The sequence below is a fragment of the Rhineura floridana genome, chromosome 3, assembly GCF_030035675.1.
Source record: "Rhineura floridana isolate rRhiFlo1 chromosome 3, rRhiFlo1.hap2, whole genome shotgun sequence".
Lineage (NCBI taxonomy): Eukaryota > Metazoa > Chordata > Lepidosauria > Squamata > Rhineuridae > Rhineura > Rhineura floridana.
Genome location: NC_084482.1, coordinates 2,412,948 through 2,434,307, shown reverse-complemented (window position 1 = coordinate 2,434,307; position 21,360 = coordinate 2,412,948). Strand labels below are relative to the sequence as shown.

The window sequence follows — 21,360 nt, the reverse complement described above, 5'->3', positions numbered from 1 at the left end:
TGTGGCAAGACTAACTTCCGGCTCGCGTGTTCAGTGCATGCCGGGATATACCGAGGCAAGGGATTGATTCGCCCGTGCACGTTTCCAGAGAGGTATCCGCCTGTTGCGGCAAAAACACCGAAAAGCTTGTTGCGCTAACGCTTGAGGCAGGGTTTTTTTTTATATAATGAAAATAGGCCAGCCTAACCCATGGCTGGGACGACAAGTGATATTAAAAGGGAACTTCTTGCACAGAATTTTTTTGTTTCTATATCAATACCAACGACAACTTCAAAACATACTAAATTATTCTTTGTGGCGAACGATGAAAAACTCGGAATATGTGTGTTAACTTTACCAAAGTCTATCGGCAAAGGTGGAACACATTACCCAAGGTTTTGGTTTTTTTTTACTGTGCAGCCTGAATATATTAGTATATTGGTCAAAGGGGCATTTATTTATTTAACAGGGTTTATATACCGCTTAATCATCAAAACCTCCCAAGTAATTTATGTAATGATATACCTGCGTGTTTACTGCTTCAGGATTCCTTTGCAATATACTTTCGTAAGCATTATGGAGAGAAGTAACTAGTCCTTCAAGATTGGAATAAATATAAGATAATATTCTCATACAATGTACCTGTTGCAGTCTCACTTGCATGATAATTTCATTTAGTTTATAATACATCACAGTGGTCTAAAAATAAAATTTTAGCCTTTTTGTAATACAATAAAAGGTAAACTAGTCTGCATGGAAGAACGAAAAATGGGAATCCTTCATTTCCTTTGAAGAGCCTAATTAAAAATCTAAGATGGAAATGCTTCAAGACAGTTTCCCACATTGATCAGTCAGAGTTATACATATAAAAAAATTATCCCAGATATATCAAGTATTGTTTGCTATGGAAGAGAGCAAGGGAATCAATTCAGAAATATATGGGAAAGGATGTGTAAGAGATACTCAAGGACCAATGGAAATACATTTTTCCAAAAGCCAAAAATTTCTTCATGTGCAAACATGATAATGAAATGTTTTATTGTTGTTGGTACGTGCTGCTGCAAAAAATGGCAAAGCTATATTCCAAGTTTGTAACACCTGTTGGAAATGCAAGGAGGAGGAAGTCAGTTTTTATTCACGCTTTGAAGCATGTGAGGCTGCTTATGTATGGTAGCAGCTTCTTCCCCGCACAGGTTTTAGAAGGAAATCTGAGATTGCCTGTTCTCTCTTTGATGCCACTGCTAGATTAGTGGCCCAGTCCACAGATCCTCTCACACAGAAATGAAACAGTGGGTTTCATACATGCAGCTGTGTGAGAAGATTCTACGCCTAGTGAGTTGTGGGAGACAGAATAAGTAATATCAATATATTTATAGCTAAAAATAAAAACATTCAAAGATGTCTAGCTTTTACCCCAACTCTGCCTCAGCATGATTAAGGTGAGATTATGAGTCCTATTTGTGCTTTTAATTGTAGAAGAAATAGTTTTGGCAAACGCAGCTTCCTCACTTCCCGCTAAGATGCACTTGCCAAAATTCATTCTTCTACTCAACTGTTAAAACATACAGGAGCCCTGCTGTCCTCCTCTTTCCCATCAAACAATCCTCATCAGGACTGCAGTGCTAGATATATAGATGTATATAAGATGGTCCGTCCCCGGAGACAATGAATCCTGAGGGATTTCAAAGGGCTCTAGGGAATTTTCCGGCTGATAAAACTGACGACTCTGTTGAAACCCTGGTCACTCTGTGGAATACGGAAATGACCCGGGCAGTTGACACAATTGCCCCGGTGCGCCCTCTCCGCTGCAGAGCTCAATTGGCTCCTTGGTTTACCTCGGAGCTAAGAGTGATGAAGCAAGAAAGGAGACGGCTTGAGTGCAAATGGAGGCGAACTCCCGACGGCTGTAATTATGCTCTTGTGAAGGCCTCTACCAAACGTTATGTGAAGGCCGTGAGGGCAGCGAAGAAGCAGTACTTTGCTGCCTCCATTCAGTCATCTTGTAACTGCCCAGTGGAACTTTATAAAGTTGTCCGGGGACTTCTGCACTCTGGTCCTCCGGATTCAATACAACCATCAATAGCCCGCTGTAATGAGTTTGCGAGGCACTTCCAAGATAAGATCACTAACATCCGCCGGGACCTTGACTCCAATATTGTAACAGTTGAATCTAATGAGGTGTCCAGAACACAGTCTTGTCCGGTTTTATTGGATGAGTTTCAGTTGGTACAGCTCAAGGATGTGGACAAGGTGCTCGGACAGGTGCGGGCGACCACTTCTGCTCTGGATCCTTGCCCCTCATGGCTAATAAAAGCTAGCAGGAATGGAACAGCCAGTTGGGCCAAGGAGGTGATTAATGCCTCTTTACGAGAGGGAGTGGTCCCACTCTGCCTGAAACAGGCGGTGGTGAGACCACTCCTAAAAAAGCCCTCCTTGGACCCTGATAATTTTAACAACTATAGACCGGTAGCAAATGTTCCATTTCTGGGCAAGGTTCTAGAGCGCGTGGTCGCTCACCAACTCCAGGCTCTCTTGGATGAAACTGATTATCTGGACCCATTTCAATCGGGCTTTCGGCCGGGGTTTGGTACAGAAACGGCCTTGGTCGCCCTGTATGATGACCTCTGTCGGGAGAAAGACAGAGGGAGTGTAACTCTGTTGGTTCTCCTTGATCTCTCGGCGGCTTTTGATACCATTGACCATGGTATCCTTCTGGGGCGACTCACGGACTTAGGAATTGGAGGCACTGCTTGGCAGTGGCTGCACTGCTATGTTGGGAATCGCCTCCAGAAGGTGATGCTTGGGGAGCATTACTCAAGTCCCTGGGTACTCCAATATGGGGTCCCGCAGGGTTCAGTTCTGTCCCCCATGCTCTTTAATATCTATATGAAGCCGCTGGGTGAGGTCATCAGGAGTTTTGGAGTGCGTTTTCAGCAATATGCTGATGATACGCAACTCTACTTCTCCTTTTCATCTTCCTCAGGTGAGGCTGTCAATGTACTGAACCGCTGCCTGGCCGCGATAATGGACTGGATGAGAGCTAATAAACAAACTCAATCCTGACAAGACTGAGATGCTGTTGGTGGGGGGGTACTCTGCCCAGGTGGTTGATGTCAGACCTGCTCTGGATGGGGTTACACTCCCCCTAAAGGAGCAGGTCCGTAGTTTGGGGGTCGTATTAGATCCACTCCTGTCACTTGAGGCTCAGGTAGCCTCGGTGGCACGGAATGCGTTCTACCAGCTTCGGCTGGTAGCCCAACTACGACCCTATCTGGACAGGGAGAACCTCGCATCAGTTATTCACGCTCTGGTAACCTCTAGATTGGATTACTGTAATGCACTCTACGTAGGGTTACCTTTGAAGACGATTCGGAAACTTCAGCTAGTGCAGAATGCTGCGGCCAGAGTTCTTACTGGGACGAAGAAATTCGACCATATAACACCTATTCTGGCCCAACTGCACTGGCTACCTATATGTTTCCGGGCCAGATTCAAATTGTTGGTTCTTACCTATAAAGCCCTTAACGGCATCGGACCGCAATATCTGATGGAACGCCTCTGTCGCTATGTACCTACCCGTTCACTGCGCTCGACATCTAAGGCCCTTCTCCGGGTCCCAACTCATAGGGAGGCCCGGAGAACAACAATTAGATCTAGGGCCTTTTCAGTGGCGGCCCCCGAATTATGGAATGCCCTCCCAGATGAGATACGCCTGGCGCCTTCTTTGTTATCTTTTCGGCGCCAGGTAAAAACCTACCTCTTCGCCCAGGCATTTTAAGTTTAAATTTAATTTTATTTTAAATTTAACTGTAATTGTATTTTTATTTTAATTTGTATTCTAATTTTGTTTTTAAATATGTTTTATATTGTATGCTGTAATCCACACTTGTTCGTTTTTAAATGTGGTTTTATCTTGCTGTACACCGCCCTGAGAGCTCGTTGCTATAGGGCGGTTTAAAAGCGTAATTAAATAAATAAATAAAATAAATAAATGTAGCTTGAGAGGACCGCAGAAGCATATCTGACCCTTTCCCACAAACCAAAAACTAAGAAGGGGTGGTCCATGATTTATTATTATTAAAATTAAATTTCTACCCTTCCCTTCCTCCCAAAGGAGCCCAAAGATTGAAAAACAAATGGCTCTAGGAGCTATTTTACAATAAAATATTAATTTCTTAACCAACTTTAGGAGATAGACTGGAATTAAACCACTAGTGGTGGTGGTGTTCCAATATTGGTTTTAAATATTTAATACAATTTTAATAAATGTTATGCTTAATAAACTGCTTTGGTCTTTTCTTCTATTGTACTTTATCCAAAAGTTCAAGATAAGGTAGGAAAAAATAAAAATCAATTTCACTTGATTCAGTTGGGTAACTGTTTTCCTTCTTTAATAAGGTAACTTATACATTCAACTTGGTTTTTGATCCAGCCTCAAACAGCGGTCACTTTGAACTGATAAGAAATCATGGTTGATTTCATGGCACACACAGCCCCTTCCACAGCCAAGGCTAGCATGCAGCCTCATTAGCTAGCATATATTGGCTTTGTATGCATTCATAACAAGAACATGTCAAGAGACAGTGCAAGCTATGGATTTAGAATCTGCATGACTTGGCTCATTATGTACCATGAAGCTTGGCCTCTAATATGGGATCCAGAGAATCAAAGCTTTTAAATTTTAAACAAAGGCACAAGTTTCTGATCCCCAAGATTAGGAGATTAAATTAGAAGACAGTTTTGTGGCGAGATGAGGCCCTTTCTCTATTCACCTTTCCATGCATGGAAGCACACATTGGGACTTCATGGCGAAATTGGCAGTTCATAAAACATGGATTTTCATCTGTTTTGCCAGGTGCCCACTTATGACACCACTATGAAAGCCTATGCTTTGCTGCAACAGCAAATTATATCCCAGTTTTAACATATGTCAACTGCAGGGGTCCCCAATCTTTTGGGGCCCTGGGGAAATGTAAGAAACTGTCTTAGGCGTCACAAAATACCAATTTCACAGAAAAACTAACAATGGTCAGAACTTCCCCCGCAAAAACAAGACAATACAAAAAAAGCAGGACCCCTCCACAACAGGCAACCCCTCTACCCCTCTATAACAGTTTAAAAACACACCCTCTTTATAAAAAAAAATAATTGGGAGGGGGTTTGGCAGTTGCCATGGGGTGATATCTGGGAGTGATGCCATGTTAGGAATGCCAGTCCAGGGCCGGTTCCAGGAATGCTGGGGCCCTTGGGCATCAGCTTGCCCTGGGCCCCGGCGTGTGTGCGCATGCACATTCGCGTTCGTGTGCAGCCCACTCCACCCCCACCTACCTGTCTCCTGTCTTTTACTATTGCCATTAACCAAGATGGCAGCCGCCATTTCCATAAGGGGATGAAGCCGCCTCCGCCATCTTTGTTGATGGCACGCATGCATGCTGCACGCGCGCATCTCTGCCGTCAACTAAGATGGCGGCAGGGGCTTCAGTACCTTAGGGAAACCGCGGCCGCCATCTTTGTTAAGGGCAATGGTAAAAGACAGTAGACAGGCAAGTGGGGGGGCGTGGATCACGGAAGGGGAGTGGAGGGGAGGCTGAGGGGCCCCCTACAGCTCCAGGGGCCGTTGGGCCAGTGCCCAACCTGGCTGCCCTTTAGAATCAGCCCTGCACCAGTCTTACCAGTTAATACAAGAGCATTTCAAAAGCCTTTATGTGTTAAATGTATATAACGATGCCCGATTTCAGCTTCTTTCCTTTCCCCACAAACCAAGGCTGGTCACCTCTGCATTCAGCTGACAGTACACATGTGCAGCTATCAGATTCTGGGCAGAACAAAACAGGCAGGGTTATGGGGATAGCTGTGTTTATTTTATGGCATGCTGGAGTAAATAGGGAAGGGATCATACTTAAATAACCAGGGGCAGAGATGCAAACAGTCCAAGAAAAGGCAGCAAAATGAAATTCCCAAGGGAACACATGCACACACACATCCCCCCTATACCTGTTCAGGCATCCAACTGATTGGCACAATAACTGCAGACAGTACAGTCTCTTGTTGGTTTGAAAAAAAACAGTGCACTTTGCCTACCAAGTCCATCCACTTTCTTTCTATCCCAGAGCCACAAAGCTCTGTTCATAGTTCAGCTTCAGGATCAGATGCAGAGTCTGAATAATCTCCAACAAGAGAGGCAGCAAAATGAGATGCGGGGCTTCCTTCAGCCTTTTGGGAGCCCACCTCAGGCCTCGTGGGACAGTCAAGGGTCTCTCTACTTGCTTCACTGTCCTGGTCCTGCCTGTTAACTTGTAATGTGGGATCTGATATCTCATTATCCTCCTCAGCTGAAGCTTGTTCTCTATCCCTGGATTTCCGACGCACAACACCCAGGTTGTTCATAGCGATGGGTAACTTGCCAGCTAGGGATTTTGTAGAGAATGCCAGCTTTTTCAGGGTGTCATTGGCTTTGGGGCTTGAGATCTGGGCAGACGAGAACCATGGGCGGTCAACAATCTCACTGCGTTTTTGCTTCTGTTTGTCTTCATAAGCTGCGAGGAGAGAGGGGAGAATGGGTTAACACGATTGAGAATGTGGCTGTGTACAATGCTACAAGAATGTGGGAAGCTGCCTTAAACCAGATCAGTCCATCTAGTCAAGTGTGGTCTACTATGACAGGCAGCAGCTTTCTAGAGTCTCTGGCAGGGGTCTCTCAACCCTTGCTACCTGAACCTGTTCTTTAATTAAGAAACGTCCGGGGGTCATAAAAGAGAGAGAGAGAAAGAGATGCTGGGGGGATTGAACCTGGAACCTTTTTGCATGATAAGCAAAAAGTGCTCTCCCATTGAGTTATGGATAACTGGCACCTCAGCATCCTCTACAATGCTATAAGGGATTTTGAGGCATAGATAATTTGGTGCAGCTATAAGGTCCTGGGACAGGTCTATCCCGACAGTCCAGTAGCTGTGCTGTATGAACAACAGCATTTTTGTATTGTGACACACACCCTCAGCTCAGTGGTTCTCCAACCAGGATCTAGGAACTGCCTGGTGGTGGTGGTCTGAACATTATAGCAGTGGGGGGGGGGGAAGGGAGATGAGACAAACTCTGCACATGTAAAAAAACACATACTGCACATTCAAAAAGGTTCATAGCATCATTGTCTGTGTAAGTAAAATACTCTTGTTTTAGGACATAATGAACATTATAACCTCACAATCTAGTTTAATTGTGGATGTTTGTCAGTGATTTCTTTTGAAACATGACCAATAGAATCAATCAGCAAAGGAGTCAGAAAACTAGTGCATTAAGACCTGGAGCTCCAAGGGCTGACCAGCACAGAGGTTTCAGGTACCAGATGCACTCATTTAGCCATGCAAGTCTGGCAGGAACAATTGTGGGGGCAGCATCCTGAGCCCTCGCCTTGAATCCTGGCTTCAACAGGAGGCCATGTGTTTTGTGCTGCGAAGGAACATGTTAGACTTCACACGCATCACACTCCTGGTTCATGCCCCCTGCACCCTCCCACCCTGCAACCCCCCCCAGCAGCTTAGGGTTCACATACAGCCAAGGCTCTGATACTTGAGTAGTGCTGCCAGATGCCGGTCTTCATCAGATTCTCGCACAAGTGGGATGCTCAGGCTTGCTTTTGACTGCAATGCGAGATCTTTCTCCTCCTCCTCTTGTAGGACTTTCTTTTCTTCCTATGGGATAGGAAAGGAGATACAGACACACGCACAGTGCACATTGCCAGTCAGCCAGAGGGGAGGTTGAGGAGGAGCAAAACAGACACACAGGCCAAGGACCAGCAAGCCGGGACTGGGAAGCCTTGGCTTTTTAAGTCCTGGAGGAACTTATTTAATAAATAAAATAAAAATAGGGCCACAAACTCTAATCCAGTCTTGTAAGTAGTCTCCTGCCTGGTCATCTGTAGTCAATAAAAAATATCTCCAGGGAAGCAGGCCGAGAAGTTTTATGAAAATTTTTCTTTTTATACCATAAATTGTATTTCCTCATTGAATAGTTCTTATCCTGCCTACTCCTGTTGGGCTTGATATCGCTTCCATTAGAAAATACAAGAAAAAGAAACCCCATAAAGATAGCATATAAAAATGCAAATGACTTAAGTATGCAAACTAGTAAAAAATTACAAGGGCTAGACTTATCTGCAAAACTGCTTTACAGAGCAATCTTATGCAAGTCTACTCAAAGTAAGGTCCACTGAGTTCAATGGGGCTTACTCCCAAGTAGGTGGGTACAGTGTGTTACGAGTGCTTGGCTAACCCCACTTTGGTTCATGTGGAATCAAGGGGGTGCAAGGCCCTGGAGCATTCTGGACTATAATTCCCACCCCACCCCCTGTTGCCTTACTCGTTATGAATTCCTGAGGTACTGTGAAAAGGACAACACAAGGCCATCCTGTGAGCAACAAAAATAATAACCAAGATAAACTAAAATAAATGTTATCTTCTTCCTTGGCAGGCTTCCCTCAAGCTCAGCAGAACAATCCCATTGTTTAATGCCAGCATTAGAAAGTAGCCTGAGTTTCTCAGGGTCAGCAAGAAACATGCACACACACATGAAATCACCTCATACCCAGACCCCTCCTTTTTCAGGGGAGTTGGCAGAGAAAAAGTGTCTTTTAAAAAGAGCAAGGTTTGAGATCTGAGGTAGGGAGATGGCGATCTGAGCTCCAACAGGGGCAACTACACTCTCAAGGAACAACACGGGACTGCGGGCCACAACCAGGAAGGGAGTCTGTGTCTTGGCACAACCCTTGAGGCACACAGATTCCTTCCTGCTTTTTGGCCAGAGCTCTTTCACATCACTTCAGCTGCATTCCACTGCCCACTCCTGGGCCTAGGATAGGTAATCTCTCCTACCTGTCACTCCTTATAGTCATAGGGTCCTTTGTTCTCTTTAAAGTTATGAATGGGTTAGGATATTAATGATTAATGCTGCCACGCACCCAGTAGTTTTGTAATGCTATTCTTTTTTCTCTCAATAAAAGAAAGCTTTGCTTTAGTCTGGTTTGGACCTGCATTTCTTGGGTTATACATGCACCATTTAGGCACATTTCAGGGCAAAGCGCTTGTTTTATCCCTAGCAAAAGATCTCCCTACTCTCAAGGAGGTGTGTTTCATGGGACACATGGGTGGCAGGTTCACACACTCAGGTTCCCAAGGACACGTGTCATACCAAGTGTCACAGTCTTCATGAGTTTAATCTAGGGATGAATCTGTTCCATCTTTTCATGAGACCTTTTTTATTATAAAAATATTTCAGAAAGGTACCTAAATTTTTACATATGCATTTATCAGATTTATATCCCACCCTTCCTCCCAGTAGGAGCCCAGTTGAGGGTTTCACCATGTGCACTTTAAATTTAATCAATTAATTAGTTGAAAGGCACATGGTTAATCATCTTAGAATTATTTAAATGGTTGACAGCTGTAATTAAATATATTATTAGTAGCTCAGTTGCAATTCCATCCTACCTTCATTTGCTCTGGGCTGTGGACAAATTTATTCTAAGGCCATGGAAAGGAATCTTCCCATCCCACCATCTGCTTACCCTGAATTTCCGGCGAAGGAGGCTGTTGAGGGCAAAGTCATCTTTCCAGGCACTCTGAGCCTCCTGGATGTTCTGCAGGGTGGGGAGGGCTCGCTGGAGCTTGCTCTGATCCTTTGAACCATGCTCCAATCGATACATGGCATCTGTCTCCAGCTTCTGCTTCTCCTCGTGGGCTGAGAGGCAGACAGATACATTTTAGGCCTGGCAAGGCCAGGCTCGATGAACCCTCAAGCGCCCCAACAGTAGGATGGGCACAACTCCGTAGGCTCACCTGTGGCCACTATCTGCTCATTGGCTTCCACATCCCAGCGCTCTTCCTTGCGCCGGGCACCACTGACAAGAACATAATCACAGTTGGCAGGGTCTGTCTGCATCTCAATGCGGTTGGGGCAAAGGTGACACTTCATTCGGAACCTTGGAAGGGAAGAAGCAATTCAGCAAGAAGGGATGGGGGGAAAGAGACTGCAGACGTTGTGGCTATGAATACAGAACACGTTCAGAAAAAAGGAGGCCTCACACACAGAAATCTATGCTGAACTTCCGCCTCTTTCCTTAGGAACCCAGAAGCCCTGCAGGGTGACTGCGAAGTGGTTGGTCCCTGCGCCACATGAGGGGAAGATGTTTTCTGATCCTGCAGCTTTTCACTGAGGATGCAAAACATCCCTCTTTCAAAAAGCCTATGGCTGCTGAGCAGGCACTGTGGGCTATGCTGCTGCCAATCTATTTTTATTGTTTAGGTTTTCTGAATAGATGCTTTAAATAAATAGGTAAGTCCCTCGCTAAGGCTGTGTATATTTTTGCATGACCAAAAGCAGCAGGCAGAAGGAGACCGAACCAGACACCCCACTAAGGGAGGGACACTCAGTGCATTTTGCCTTGCTCCATGGTTAGCAGCTGCAGATTTAGACAACTGAAATCTACTATCAAGACACCTAAGCCCATTGGATCTAGTCCTGCCCTCTGGAGCAGGAAAGAACAAGACTTTGCCCTGTGTGACGGCCTTCAGGTATTTGAAGAGCGCTGTCATGCTTCCCTACCTCCCAAATCAGTCTTCTCCAGACTAAGCACATCCAGGTCCTTCAACCTTTCCTCATAGGACTTCTTTTCTATACTGCTTATCCTCCTCTTTCAGTTAAACATCAGAAGAGAGCAATTTGACAATGGAACCAATTACATAGAGGGGTTTTCTAGCAGAGACTGGACACCCACTCTTTCATCAACATGGAGTTGGACCAGAGGGCCTACAAGAAAGCCCCTCCAGCTGTATGATTCACACACCACAAGCAAGTGCATGCTGAGTTACGCCTGCCAGGTCACACAGCATTTTGCTTTTCTTGGTCTAGTACTGGAAGTGGAGGTGGGAAACGCGGGCACAGATTACATATAAAGTGGGCACGCTGCCTTTTCCCCTTGCCAGACCTGAGCTTCCAACTGATGCCAATACTGCCTAGCTGGTCATTTGCAACAGCAACAGACAACAATAAGTGCCCTCTGCCTTCAGAGCACCCACCTGTAGATGGGGGTTGTGTAATAATTGCCAACCTTCTTCTTCTCAGCATTGTAGCGAACACCTGCAGCAAGCAGAGGGCGGGAAGGAAGTGTAGAATGTGTACACTCCTAAAATGCATTTCCTGATCATTCGTCCCCACCCCAGAATTCTACAGTTACCAACAATTATCATTTTATTTATTTTACACATTAATTACCACAAAACTGTACCATAATTACCAAAAAGGCAGACAGGTTATCCCTGCCCAACTTGCAAGCAGGAGGGGCACATAATCAGGATGCAGCTTCTGTTCCGCCTTCCAAGATTTCTGTTTTATCTACTAGACCCACCACTTCCATCTTCCCAGAGCTCTTGTTCTAACTAGCAACAGTCAGCTTGATAACTATTACTGCCCTCCTGATACCCAACCCTTCCTTCTCAGGTTTCTTCCTGACCTATCCTGAGATGCTAGAACCCAAGAGGTGGCACATATGTATTTGAAAAGTACTCAATCATACCTAACAGCAGAAACAAAACAAAAGCCCGCACAGATGATACAGGAGGCTTTCAAAAATATTGAATGGAGATCAAAAAGATCTGCCCTTGTACTTAGCTCTTGCTATGAAACTCCACCCCCTTCTCTGAATCCTGCTGAATTAAAGCCCCTATCAGCTGACAGGGGCTTTAATTCAGCCCTTAAGAAGCTCTAAGGACTAGCCTTAACACCAGCCCCACACTTACCCATGCCGATATGGTTCTGGCAGCCATCACACCAGATGTTGTAAGGCATCTCAAACCTAGGAAAGAGTAGCCAAGAGACTTCACTGTATACAGCAGAGGCTTCAGCTAGCAGGAAAGCAAGCCCTGTGTGATGCCCACATGTAAACTGGCTAGCACAGAGTTAGTTCTTCCCTGATATATAGGCCTCACACGGTTTTCTATGTCCCTTTGCCAAGAACACCATGTAGTAAGGACTCAGATTTCAGGCATGCTAAGTGCTGTATCTAAGTGTGCTTACCTGATGATGAGGATGCCCTGGGAGAGTTTACGGGCTCTTTCCCGCAGAGGATGGCTGTTGCGGTACTTATTAAGTGAGCCATGCTGCAAAAAAGAGAAGATGCTCAACAACTTATATACACAGTTCAGTATCAGTCATGACCTCTTCTGCCTGCATCTGATGACAATTTATGACATTGTCCATGCCATGGGAAACCCAGGATTTTCTGTCTGACTTCAGCTGGGTGCCAAGCATTTGACTGGAAGCCATAAACATTTTACTGCTTCTGTGTCCCCAAAGGTTTTCTACCAGCTTTCACTCAAACATCTAAACTTGCTACAAACTAGTGTTTTTTGCAGGGAAATCTACATGCACCTGATAATCCTCTGTTAGCAAACCCAATTCTTTTTGTTCCTCCTGCTCCTCCACTGGCTTGGCTTCAAGACTTATAGCTCACCTCAGGAAGCCACTTAGAAATGTAATGTTATTTGGATAACTTCAGAAGATCTATACTGCTCAGTATAAGCATTAGCAAGTACACTTCAGCTACAGTCCTGGTAAGGGCAAGGTCAGGACACACCAGCCAATCCCAGACTCTCAGATCTAAGTGCACTCAAAACATCTTAATATATCCTGAAAAATATTTGTCCGATTTGGAAGTCCCTTTTTCCAGTGGGCACAGATTTATTTATTATTTATTTATTATACTTGTATACGGCCCCATAGCCGAAGCTCTCTGGGCGGTTTACAGTAACTAAAAACAAATACAATTTAAGATACATCTTTTAAAAAACAATTTAAAACACAATTTAAAAATTTAAAACAATATAAAACACATGCTAAAATGCCTGGGAGAAGAGGAAAGTTTTGACCTGGCGCCGAAAAGATAACAGTGTTGGCACCAGGCGCACCTTGTCAGAGACATCATTCCATAATTTGGGGGCCACCACTGAGAAGGCCCTCTCCCTTGATGCCATTCTCCGATGTACACCTTTACTCACACAGTTTATAGAAGAGTTGCACAGGAAGAAACTGCAAGACATATGACTAAACTTGAAGCTGTTTATCACTATCTACTATGTTGTCGTACTTGAAATATGCCAAGAAAGAAACAGTATAGAAAACTCAAATTGAGTTAGGAGAGCTGATGATACTCACAAGATTTAAGTTCTTAATTGCCAACTGCAATACATTTACTACATTCAAAACGGCCAAGTTTGCTGTTCAAGCTCAGTAACTCAGGAAAAAAGGGACTGCATAAATCCTGTACAAACTAATTATTTTACAGAAGTACATTCTTCAGTTTATAACATACACATTACTGCCATCTCAATGTTTATTTATGAAACAAGCAAGGGCAGTAATTTACATTGGCTTGTATCCAACTAAGTCATATTCAGAGTAGATAGGTAGGGCCGGTGGGCCTGATCCTGAGCTCCCTCCCTGAGCCACTTTGAACCCACCTATCAATCACCTAATGTTGCCATAGCATCACTTGACTTAACTTCAAAGAAAAGAATCAGGAGTGTGCTCCTGATTCTTTTTTCTTCCATTGCAGCTCGACCTGAGTTCAAAATGGACTGCAAATGAAAAATGTTATTATTTGTGTCATTTATATCCTCTCCATTAGCCAAAAAGGCTGTCAGAGCAGCTTATAAAAATCACGATTAAGATGGTTCCAGCCCTCAGGCTCACAATCTAAAAAGACATGACAGACAAGGAAAAAAAGAATAGGAGGGAAGAGGGCCAAGTAAGCAAAAACATAAATTCTCAAAATTATAGTTCTTAAAGTTACAGCTGATGTCACTTGCTGTTCTGGCTGTCTTGCCCTTGATAAAAAGCAATCTGTCCCCCCAGACATATCCAGGAGCAGAGCTAGTGACAATACCTAGGCCAGGAGGACAGGGGAGCTCCTGTCAGTATCTCCCTCAAATAGCTGACTTGTTGGCAGTTAGAATCCTCACAGAAGGGGGTTTGATGAAGTTACCTTCTACCCTCACCAATGCCAGTGACAGATTTTGCTGTCTTGCCCTCTCTGGAAGCATTCTTCCACCCCACCCCTCTCCCAATCGGATCCAGGAACAACATCCAGGCCAGGAGGGCAGCAGTGTAGTCATCAGGGTGCAGGACAGGACAAATAGCTCTGTCTTCCAACAAAAGGGGACAGACAGAAAGGTCAGGAGAAAAAGCCAGGAGGATGCTGCCAATACCCCACAGCTTCTGCTGCCTGAGGTGGCTGCTTCACTCTACCTAATGCTAGGGCTGGTCCCACTTTCAGAAACAGATGATGTTCACAGTCTTACGGGGGAAGAGAGTGATCCCTAAACGGCCCAGTAACAAGGTATGCCTGAAATACCTGGGGATTCCTTTTCTCTTGGATAACTAACATTTGTAACAATTCTGAGTCATCTCTTGTATCTAGATTGCATAAAAAACCCAGAAATGGAGGCAGTATCCAGAAAACCTAGTGTACAGACCTGTGCCTGTTTCAGCTCACTAAAACCCTCCCAGGCAGTTCAAGTATTTATTTCCGGTTGTCACCACAAGGTACACCATTCCCCTAGGAGCTTTTCCTGTGCAAACTTTACATTCATTTTTCCTTGCAATAAAATAAAAGTAAAAGTATACACAGCACACAATTTGAAGCCCTGAACTCCCCTGAGAATTCCAATTGCGCTCTTACCTTGGCTGGATCAAAATCAGGTGGGTAATATTTATTTACTCCTTTTCTTTCCCCCTGTAAGTAACCAATGACAGCATTAGACTCCTGTTGCTTGATAACACCTCAAGCAATGAAAAGCATGTGAACACTCTGCCAACACAAACAGTTTTTTGGAGCCCAGAGGCTTTGAAGCTGACCCTGTACACTGTTTGTTTGTGGGCCTTTCTCATAGCCCCGGTCCCCTTCTACTTGAGAGATCCGCAAGGGCCATGTCTGGCAAGGTTACAGCATGCATCATGGCATGGACAAAGTTCCAAAGAACAAAACAGTCATCTCAATTCTTCCCCAAACTGCATAAAAACACAAGATGAACTAGTTTCCTCATACTCAGCTTTCTTTGGACTAGCACCCTGCTTTCCACAGAAGCCAACTGGATGCCTCTAAGGATGGAGGTGGGGGTCCAGTGTCCCCGTCCCCCACCTCCAGCAACTAGTCTTCAACAGTATACTGACTATGAGCAGAGGTTCCATTTAGGTATCATAGTTAGTCCACTCTTCCAGCCCCCCTCCCCCAATCTCAGTGGTCTTATAAAAACATTCATGTTATTCAAGCAATAGTTGCTGATTCAGGCCAGTTCTCATTGATGACCATCCACATGCAGGCACCTTAGGAATGTAGGGACCACCCAAGTCAGACAATGACAAGCTGTGTGCTTAAGTCAGCACCTCTGGAGGTGGGGTTGAAGTTGTATACATGGTAGCTGAATTTGCATTATCACGGCAGCTCACAAAAGGACCTCTGCAATCGTGGCCACATATTCAGCCCCTATGTGGCTCATACTGACAGTGCCTCCATAGAAGCACAGCGCTATGCAGTCCCAAGGAGCTAGCCAAACGTGAAGCAGCCTCTCATTGGCAATTATTTCATCTCAACATCTTTAGTTGACAAAAAGGCCAGCGTATGGAGAGCTATCACAGGATAAAAGCTTCAAGTAACTATTGCAGGTTAAGGACCAAGCAGGACACACTGCTCCTCACACACATGTCAGGAGCACATGTGGCCACTGCTGGGTTTGTAGTCAGGTCACACTCCTACAGAAGTGCTGCTTGTGTGAGCCAGTGCTCACTGAAGGAGTAGATATGTGCCACTGAAAAGCACACAATTGCAGCAACTCATGAAAGGGCTCCGTCTACCCTGCTGCAGTTCAAGTGCTGAATGTGTATGTGAGTGAGTGACAGGTGGTGAACAACTGTCTTGATTATGGATGTGCTACAAAACACCCATATACTCACCATGATGGAAGAACAGCTGGAATGGCCTAAGAAAAGAATGGGAGAAAGTTATTTCTAGGATTTCCCCAGAGAGGGGAGCACAAGCATCATCTCTCTTTGGAGTCCCCAAATCAGCTGCCCCCTGCTCTCAAGCTCCAGTACCTGCTTTTGATGCTAGAACTTCTGCCATAGAACGTGTATGAACAACAGACAGTCTTGTAGCGTCTTAAAACAGAGGTGAAGAGCCTGGTTTCTGTCCAAGGGCACCTTCTCTCATGGGTACTTTGTCAGGGGGCACATGCCAGTGGTGGGTGGGGGTCCCTCTTTTCTTTCTCTCCCTCCCTTTCCTCCCTGCCCATGAGGTTGCCCAAGGAGGGACAGATTGCTCTTTTCAGAGGCCTGAACTGACCACTTGCTTCTCCCCCACCCGCCAACATCCTTTCATCCCTTCATTTGTTTGACTTCTATTCCCTTTTCCCCACACTCCCCCTGCCCTGCCCTCCTCCTCCTCTGCCTCCTGACTCCCCACTGCCCGCCCACCAAAAGGCCAAGGACCACAGGTTCCCCAACCCTCTCTTAAAGACTACCAAATTTATTATGGCACACATTTTTCTCAACTAGTATCTACTTTATTGAATGTATGATGCATAATCCTCATGTGTAAAGCAAAAAATGTGCAATTTGGAGTTATATAGTAAAATACAATCTGTGGCAAGTCAAAACATTTTAAAAGTATGTAGCGTAAGCATGGTGACCCTTCATAACAGCAGTAATTAGTGATAACGCAATCTTAGTATTGTTGAATAAATCAAACACCTCTGGTAGAACAGAAAACTAAGTTAGCAGGGTGCCTCTGGGCATGCTTAACAACTTTTAGGCTACATTCATCTTGCCAGGGCTGAATTCTTTATCAGAAGTAAACCACTGGTTGAGATATTTGGCTCAAGGCTAACCTTCTGAGGGATCTGGCAGAGAGGTCATAAGAATACAAGTGTGTGTTGTGTGTGTTATGTGCCTTCAAGTCGATTTCAACGTATGGCAACCTTATGAATCAGCGACCTCCAATAGCATCTGTTGTAATAGGGTTGCCAGGCTCAGGGCCTGAGAATGATTCTGTATCTTTAAGAGAAGAGAAAATTCAGCCAAGTGCAGGTTTTCTTGCAACACCGTAATGGAAAAAGGCACAAGGTGGCTCCTTTCTCCTTGCACAGCTTTTCAAGATACAGAGGCTGGGCCTGGCAACCAAGAGGTCTTCTGTATCTTTAGAAGTTGTGCAGGGGAAAGGGAGAATTTCACCTTGTGGTTTTTCCCATTATAGTGTTGCAAGAACACCTGCACTTGGCTGAATTTTCTCTTCTCCTAAAGATACAAGATCAATCTCAGGCCCTGAACCTGGCAACCCTAGTCGTAAACCACCCTGTTCAGATATTGTAAGTTCAGGTCTGTGGTTTCCTTTATGGAATCAATCTATCTCTTGTTTGGCCTTCCTCTTTTTCTACTCCCTTCTGCTTTTCCCAGCATTATTGTCTTTTCTAGTGAATGTCTTCTCATTATGTGTCCAAAGTATGATAACCTCAGTTTCATCATTTTAGCTTCTAGTGATAGTTCTGGTTTAATTTGTTCTAACACCCAAGATTATTTGTCTTTTTTGCTGACTTTGGTGTTCAGTGATCAAGGTAATCTAATTCAGCGTTTTGCAGTTACTAGCTAGATGCCTCTAAAAAGCTTACAAGAGGGTGTGAAGGTAACAGCCCTCCCCCAGTTGTGTGTCTCCAATGTCTAGCATTGAGAGGTGTAGCGCATCTGAACATGGAGGTTCCCCTTTAGTTATAATGACTAATCGATCTATCCTCCAACACACTACATGGTGCCACCTCTCTCTCCCTTCAAATCCTTCTCAAAACCCATCTCTTCTATGAAGCCTTTGGCTTAACTCCTCACCCCATACAGAAACTAAATCTAAGTACAGGAACTACATTTCTCCATATTCATCTCCAGTCATCTTTACATTGGTGTAGTAGTTAGGGTGTTGGATTAGGTCATGGGAGACCAGGGTTCAAATATTGATTCAGCCATGCAGCTAGCTGGCTGACCTTGAGCCAATCACAGTCTCTCAACTTAACGTACCTCACAGGGTTGTTGTGGGGATAAAAGGGAGAGGGAGGAGAACCACGTATGCCACCTTGAGCTACTTTATATATATGATACTTTTAGGGGCCCACGAAAATGTTTTAATTTTTTTTTAAATCAGAAGAAGAAAAATGAACTTTTAAGGTCGAAGAAAATCTTTTAATTTTTTTCTCACATCAGAAAAAAATGAATTTTTTAGGGCCCATGAAAATCTATTAAATTTTGCCTAAAACAGAAAAAAATAAAATGTTGAAGCATTTAAAGTTATATCAAAAATAATTTTTAATGTTGATATTATTATGGAGGAAGGGGCCCACAAAGACAAAAGTGCCTTGGGCCCACGAAAGTCAGAATGCGGCTCTGGCTGTATGACAAAGAATTCCTTTCTGTCTGCCCTGAACCGACTTCAGTGGGTTAGTTTTAGCATTTATCTACCCCATTCACAATTTTATAAGGCTGTATCATGTCGTACCCACCCCATTACTCTTTTCTTTCTCTAATCTAAAAAATCCTAGATGCTCTTTCCTTTTCCAGTTGAGAAGATACTCCAACCTCTTGATCAATTTGGTTGCTTTTTCTTTATTTTTTCTAGTTCTGCAGACATGTCTTTGAAATACAGCAACCAGAACAGTGCACAATACTTCAAAAGTGGCCACATACCATGGTGATACATCATGGCATTCCAATGCTTGTCTTTTTTATTTTATTTAAGAAAAGGTTTGTAAATAATTCCTAACGATGGGCTTTGCCTCTCCCCACTCACTTCTGCCATCTGGGTCTGACAACTTCTTAAACACAGTGTATATGCTGACCCCATACACAGACATACAGATTCCCACAAACACCAGCTGTGGGGAGAGGGCTTTCCCCACTCCGCCACACCTATGAGCCCCGCAGCAGAGACGGGTCTGCTGTCTAGAAGCGGACCCTGTGCACCCTGAAGTATTGAGGAACGACAGGGCGACATGATAGGTGTATAAGCGATTCCTATGACAACCGAGAAAGGACCGGAGGGGCAAGTCCGAGGTGGAAAAAGGGGTAGGTAGCTATACCTTGATGCCCCAGCCCCACTGACCTCACAACCTGCTTCGGCTTCCTCCTCTCTTTGTTCCGCCTCCTCCAGATTGTCTCATCAACCTGCGCCAGACGGGCGGGCATCCAGACGCAGCTTCTCGTCTCTTCCTGGGCGGAGCCTGCCTGCTCGGCAGCCGTCTTTTTCCCTTCCAGTCATTGGAGGGAGGGAACGGAGGGGCGAGGCCGGCTTTGTTCTGTCGGGAGAGGAAAGGAACGTTTGTTAGGGAGGGGGAGAGGCGCTTTTCTTTTGACAGGCTGACGTTTCTGAGGGATCATGAAAAAGGCGAAGCGGCCCTTGGTTTGCCTGTTTCAAGAGAGCTGAGGCTGCCGCGCACAAAACGGTTTGGCAACGCAGTTTGGGCTAGTGAAGACTAGTCTTCAGCTTCTTGCACTTCTCTTTCATGCCCGTAACTGGGTAGTGCCCACCTCAGATTTTTTTTAAAAAGTTTTAATTTTTGTACAACAGAAAAAAAAAAGAACGAAAGCGTGGTGTCGCAAGCGAGCTGAAGCAAGATTATCGAGAAAATACAGTCTTACAACCCAGTATAACAAGAAACCCCCTCCCCATCTCCCCCCTCCCAGGAGATCATGATTAGTCAAACATTGTGCATCAAATAAAAACAGAAAACACTGCTTTCGGTCAGCCATGTATTACTGCCGCTGTCCGTATAAACCATGTTCCAAAGCATATTCAATGAATCTCCACCAAGCAGCTCTGCGGGTCTCTGCTTTCTCAATTCCATGCGAAAAACGAAGTGCATGAGTTATTTTCTTCAATAGTGCTATGTTTCAAACATTAATTTGATGCCAAAAACACTGGGATGTGTTAGAGACACTTGAGAACAACATTTAGGAACAAAAACCATTCCGATAGGATATTTATTAACCCTTTAACAACCAAAATGCCCTCTGGAATGGAATGAAACAGCCCAGAACGGCAACTTCCCAATGAGCCAGACCTACCAAATTCACCAGTCCCACATGACTACATGGGATGCATGCAATAAGACACAAAACTTCCACGCAAACCACGTTCCGATACCCATTCCGGACTATAATACCCTTTTACGTAAAACAGCCCGGAACAGCAACTGCCCAATGAGCCAGACCTACCAAATTCACCAACCACACATGTTGCTGCCTCTCCTTTCATTGGGAAATGGGAGATAACACAGGATGACCCAGAAACCTCTGGGGTGATCAGCAATACCCTTTCTTGCTGTTTGTAGGTCCTTAAGCAGCACTATTGGTGCTGCTACCAGGTTGAGAATGGCTAGTGAATTGGGGAGAGAGAGTAAGAGAGATTGGAGGGGCAAGTCAGCTGGCTTTTACTCATGCCTTTTCTGCTGTAGGTAATGAGAGAAGACACTACTTGCTGCCACTGAGCCATCTCCACAGTATAAATATAGCATACCTGGGCTGCGGCCTTTTTGGTCTGAAAAAAGAAGGGATCATCCTGTCTCTGCAGAGACCAGCAGATCTTATAGTGCCCCTAGTGGAAGAAGAGTAAACTGCAGCTATTCTCTAGCACCAAAAGCTATCTGTAGTTGCATTCAATACTAGTATAGCTTACAGTAGGGCCCCACTTAATGGTGCTTTGCTTTCCGGCGTTCCGCTAATGTGGCGGCAGGAAATTCCCTGTTTTAAAGCCAGTTTTGCGCTTTTGCGGCATTTTCACGCAACACGCCCCATTATCCTCAATGGATTCCGCTTTACGGCGATTTCCACTTTACGGTGGCAGTCCGGAACGGAACCTGCCGTATAAGCGGGGCCTGCCTGTACTCCAAAAGCCTTGCTAGGAAAGAAAAACAACAATGTACTATATTGTTTTCACACACATACCTCATTAATCATTACTAGAGCTGCCAACTAAGCAATAATAATTATTGGAGCAATTTGTTTTGCAGTTAAATTTGCATACTATCAACATTTCATCCAGGATGTTTTGTGTAGATGACTGCATAATTTATAAATAAACACTACCACTCATTGCTGGAATGAAAGGTCATATTTAATATATATTACAGTAACATAAGAGAATCAAAGTATTCACAAAAATACAGAAGTGTGCCCTTAACTTTCAGCAGTACCAATTTAAATTTGACATCATCAAATGAAATTTGTCTCAGTTGTTAAATTAACTGAAGTAATATTTGGCTATATACCATTGAAAACAATTGGAGCACATAGCACAAATCT

General features: G+C 44.5%; 1 protein-coding gene across 1 annotated transcript; it reads right to left on the bottom strand.

The window, feature by feature from the left end:
* Positions 1–5,818: 5,818 nt before the first annotated feature.
* YJU2B (YJU2 splicing factor homolog B) lies at positions 5,819–20,532 on the bottom strand. The gene is made up of 11 exons (XM_061613803.1): positions 20,275–20,532; positions 19,163–19,355; positions 15,979–16,004; positions 14,708–14,761; positions 12,046–12,128; positions 11,769–11,824; positions 11,049–11,109; positions 9,810–9,952; positions 9,539–9,711; positions 7,529–7,667; positions 5,819–6,515 (listed from the first exon to the last, which is right to left on the bottom strand). Exons 3-11 carry the CDS (start codon positions 15,979–15,981, stop codon positions 6,106–6,108), a joined length of 1,122 nt encoding a protein of 373 aa, XP_061469787.1. The 5' UTR covers positions 15,982–16,004; positions 19,163–19,355; positions 20,275–20,532; the 3' UTR covers positions 5,819–6,105.
* Between the last annotated feature and the right edge of the window lie 828 nt (positions 20,533–21,360).

What these genes read in the sequence shown, in the direction of transcription:
- YJU2B (XM_061613803.1), bottom strand. An exon ending in CTGATTTTGATCCAGCCAAG is followed by an intron (nt 12,129 to 14,707) that starts GTAAGAGCGCAA and finishes TCTTTTTTGCAG; the next exon opens with CATGGCTCACTTAATAAGTA. An exon ending in TGAGCAGATAGTGGCCACAG is followed by an intron (nt 9,712 to 9,809) that starts GTGAGCCTACGG and finishes TCTGCCTCTCAG; the next exon opens with CCCACGAGGAGAAGCAGAAG.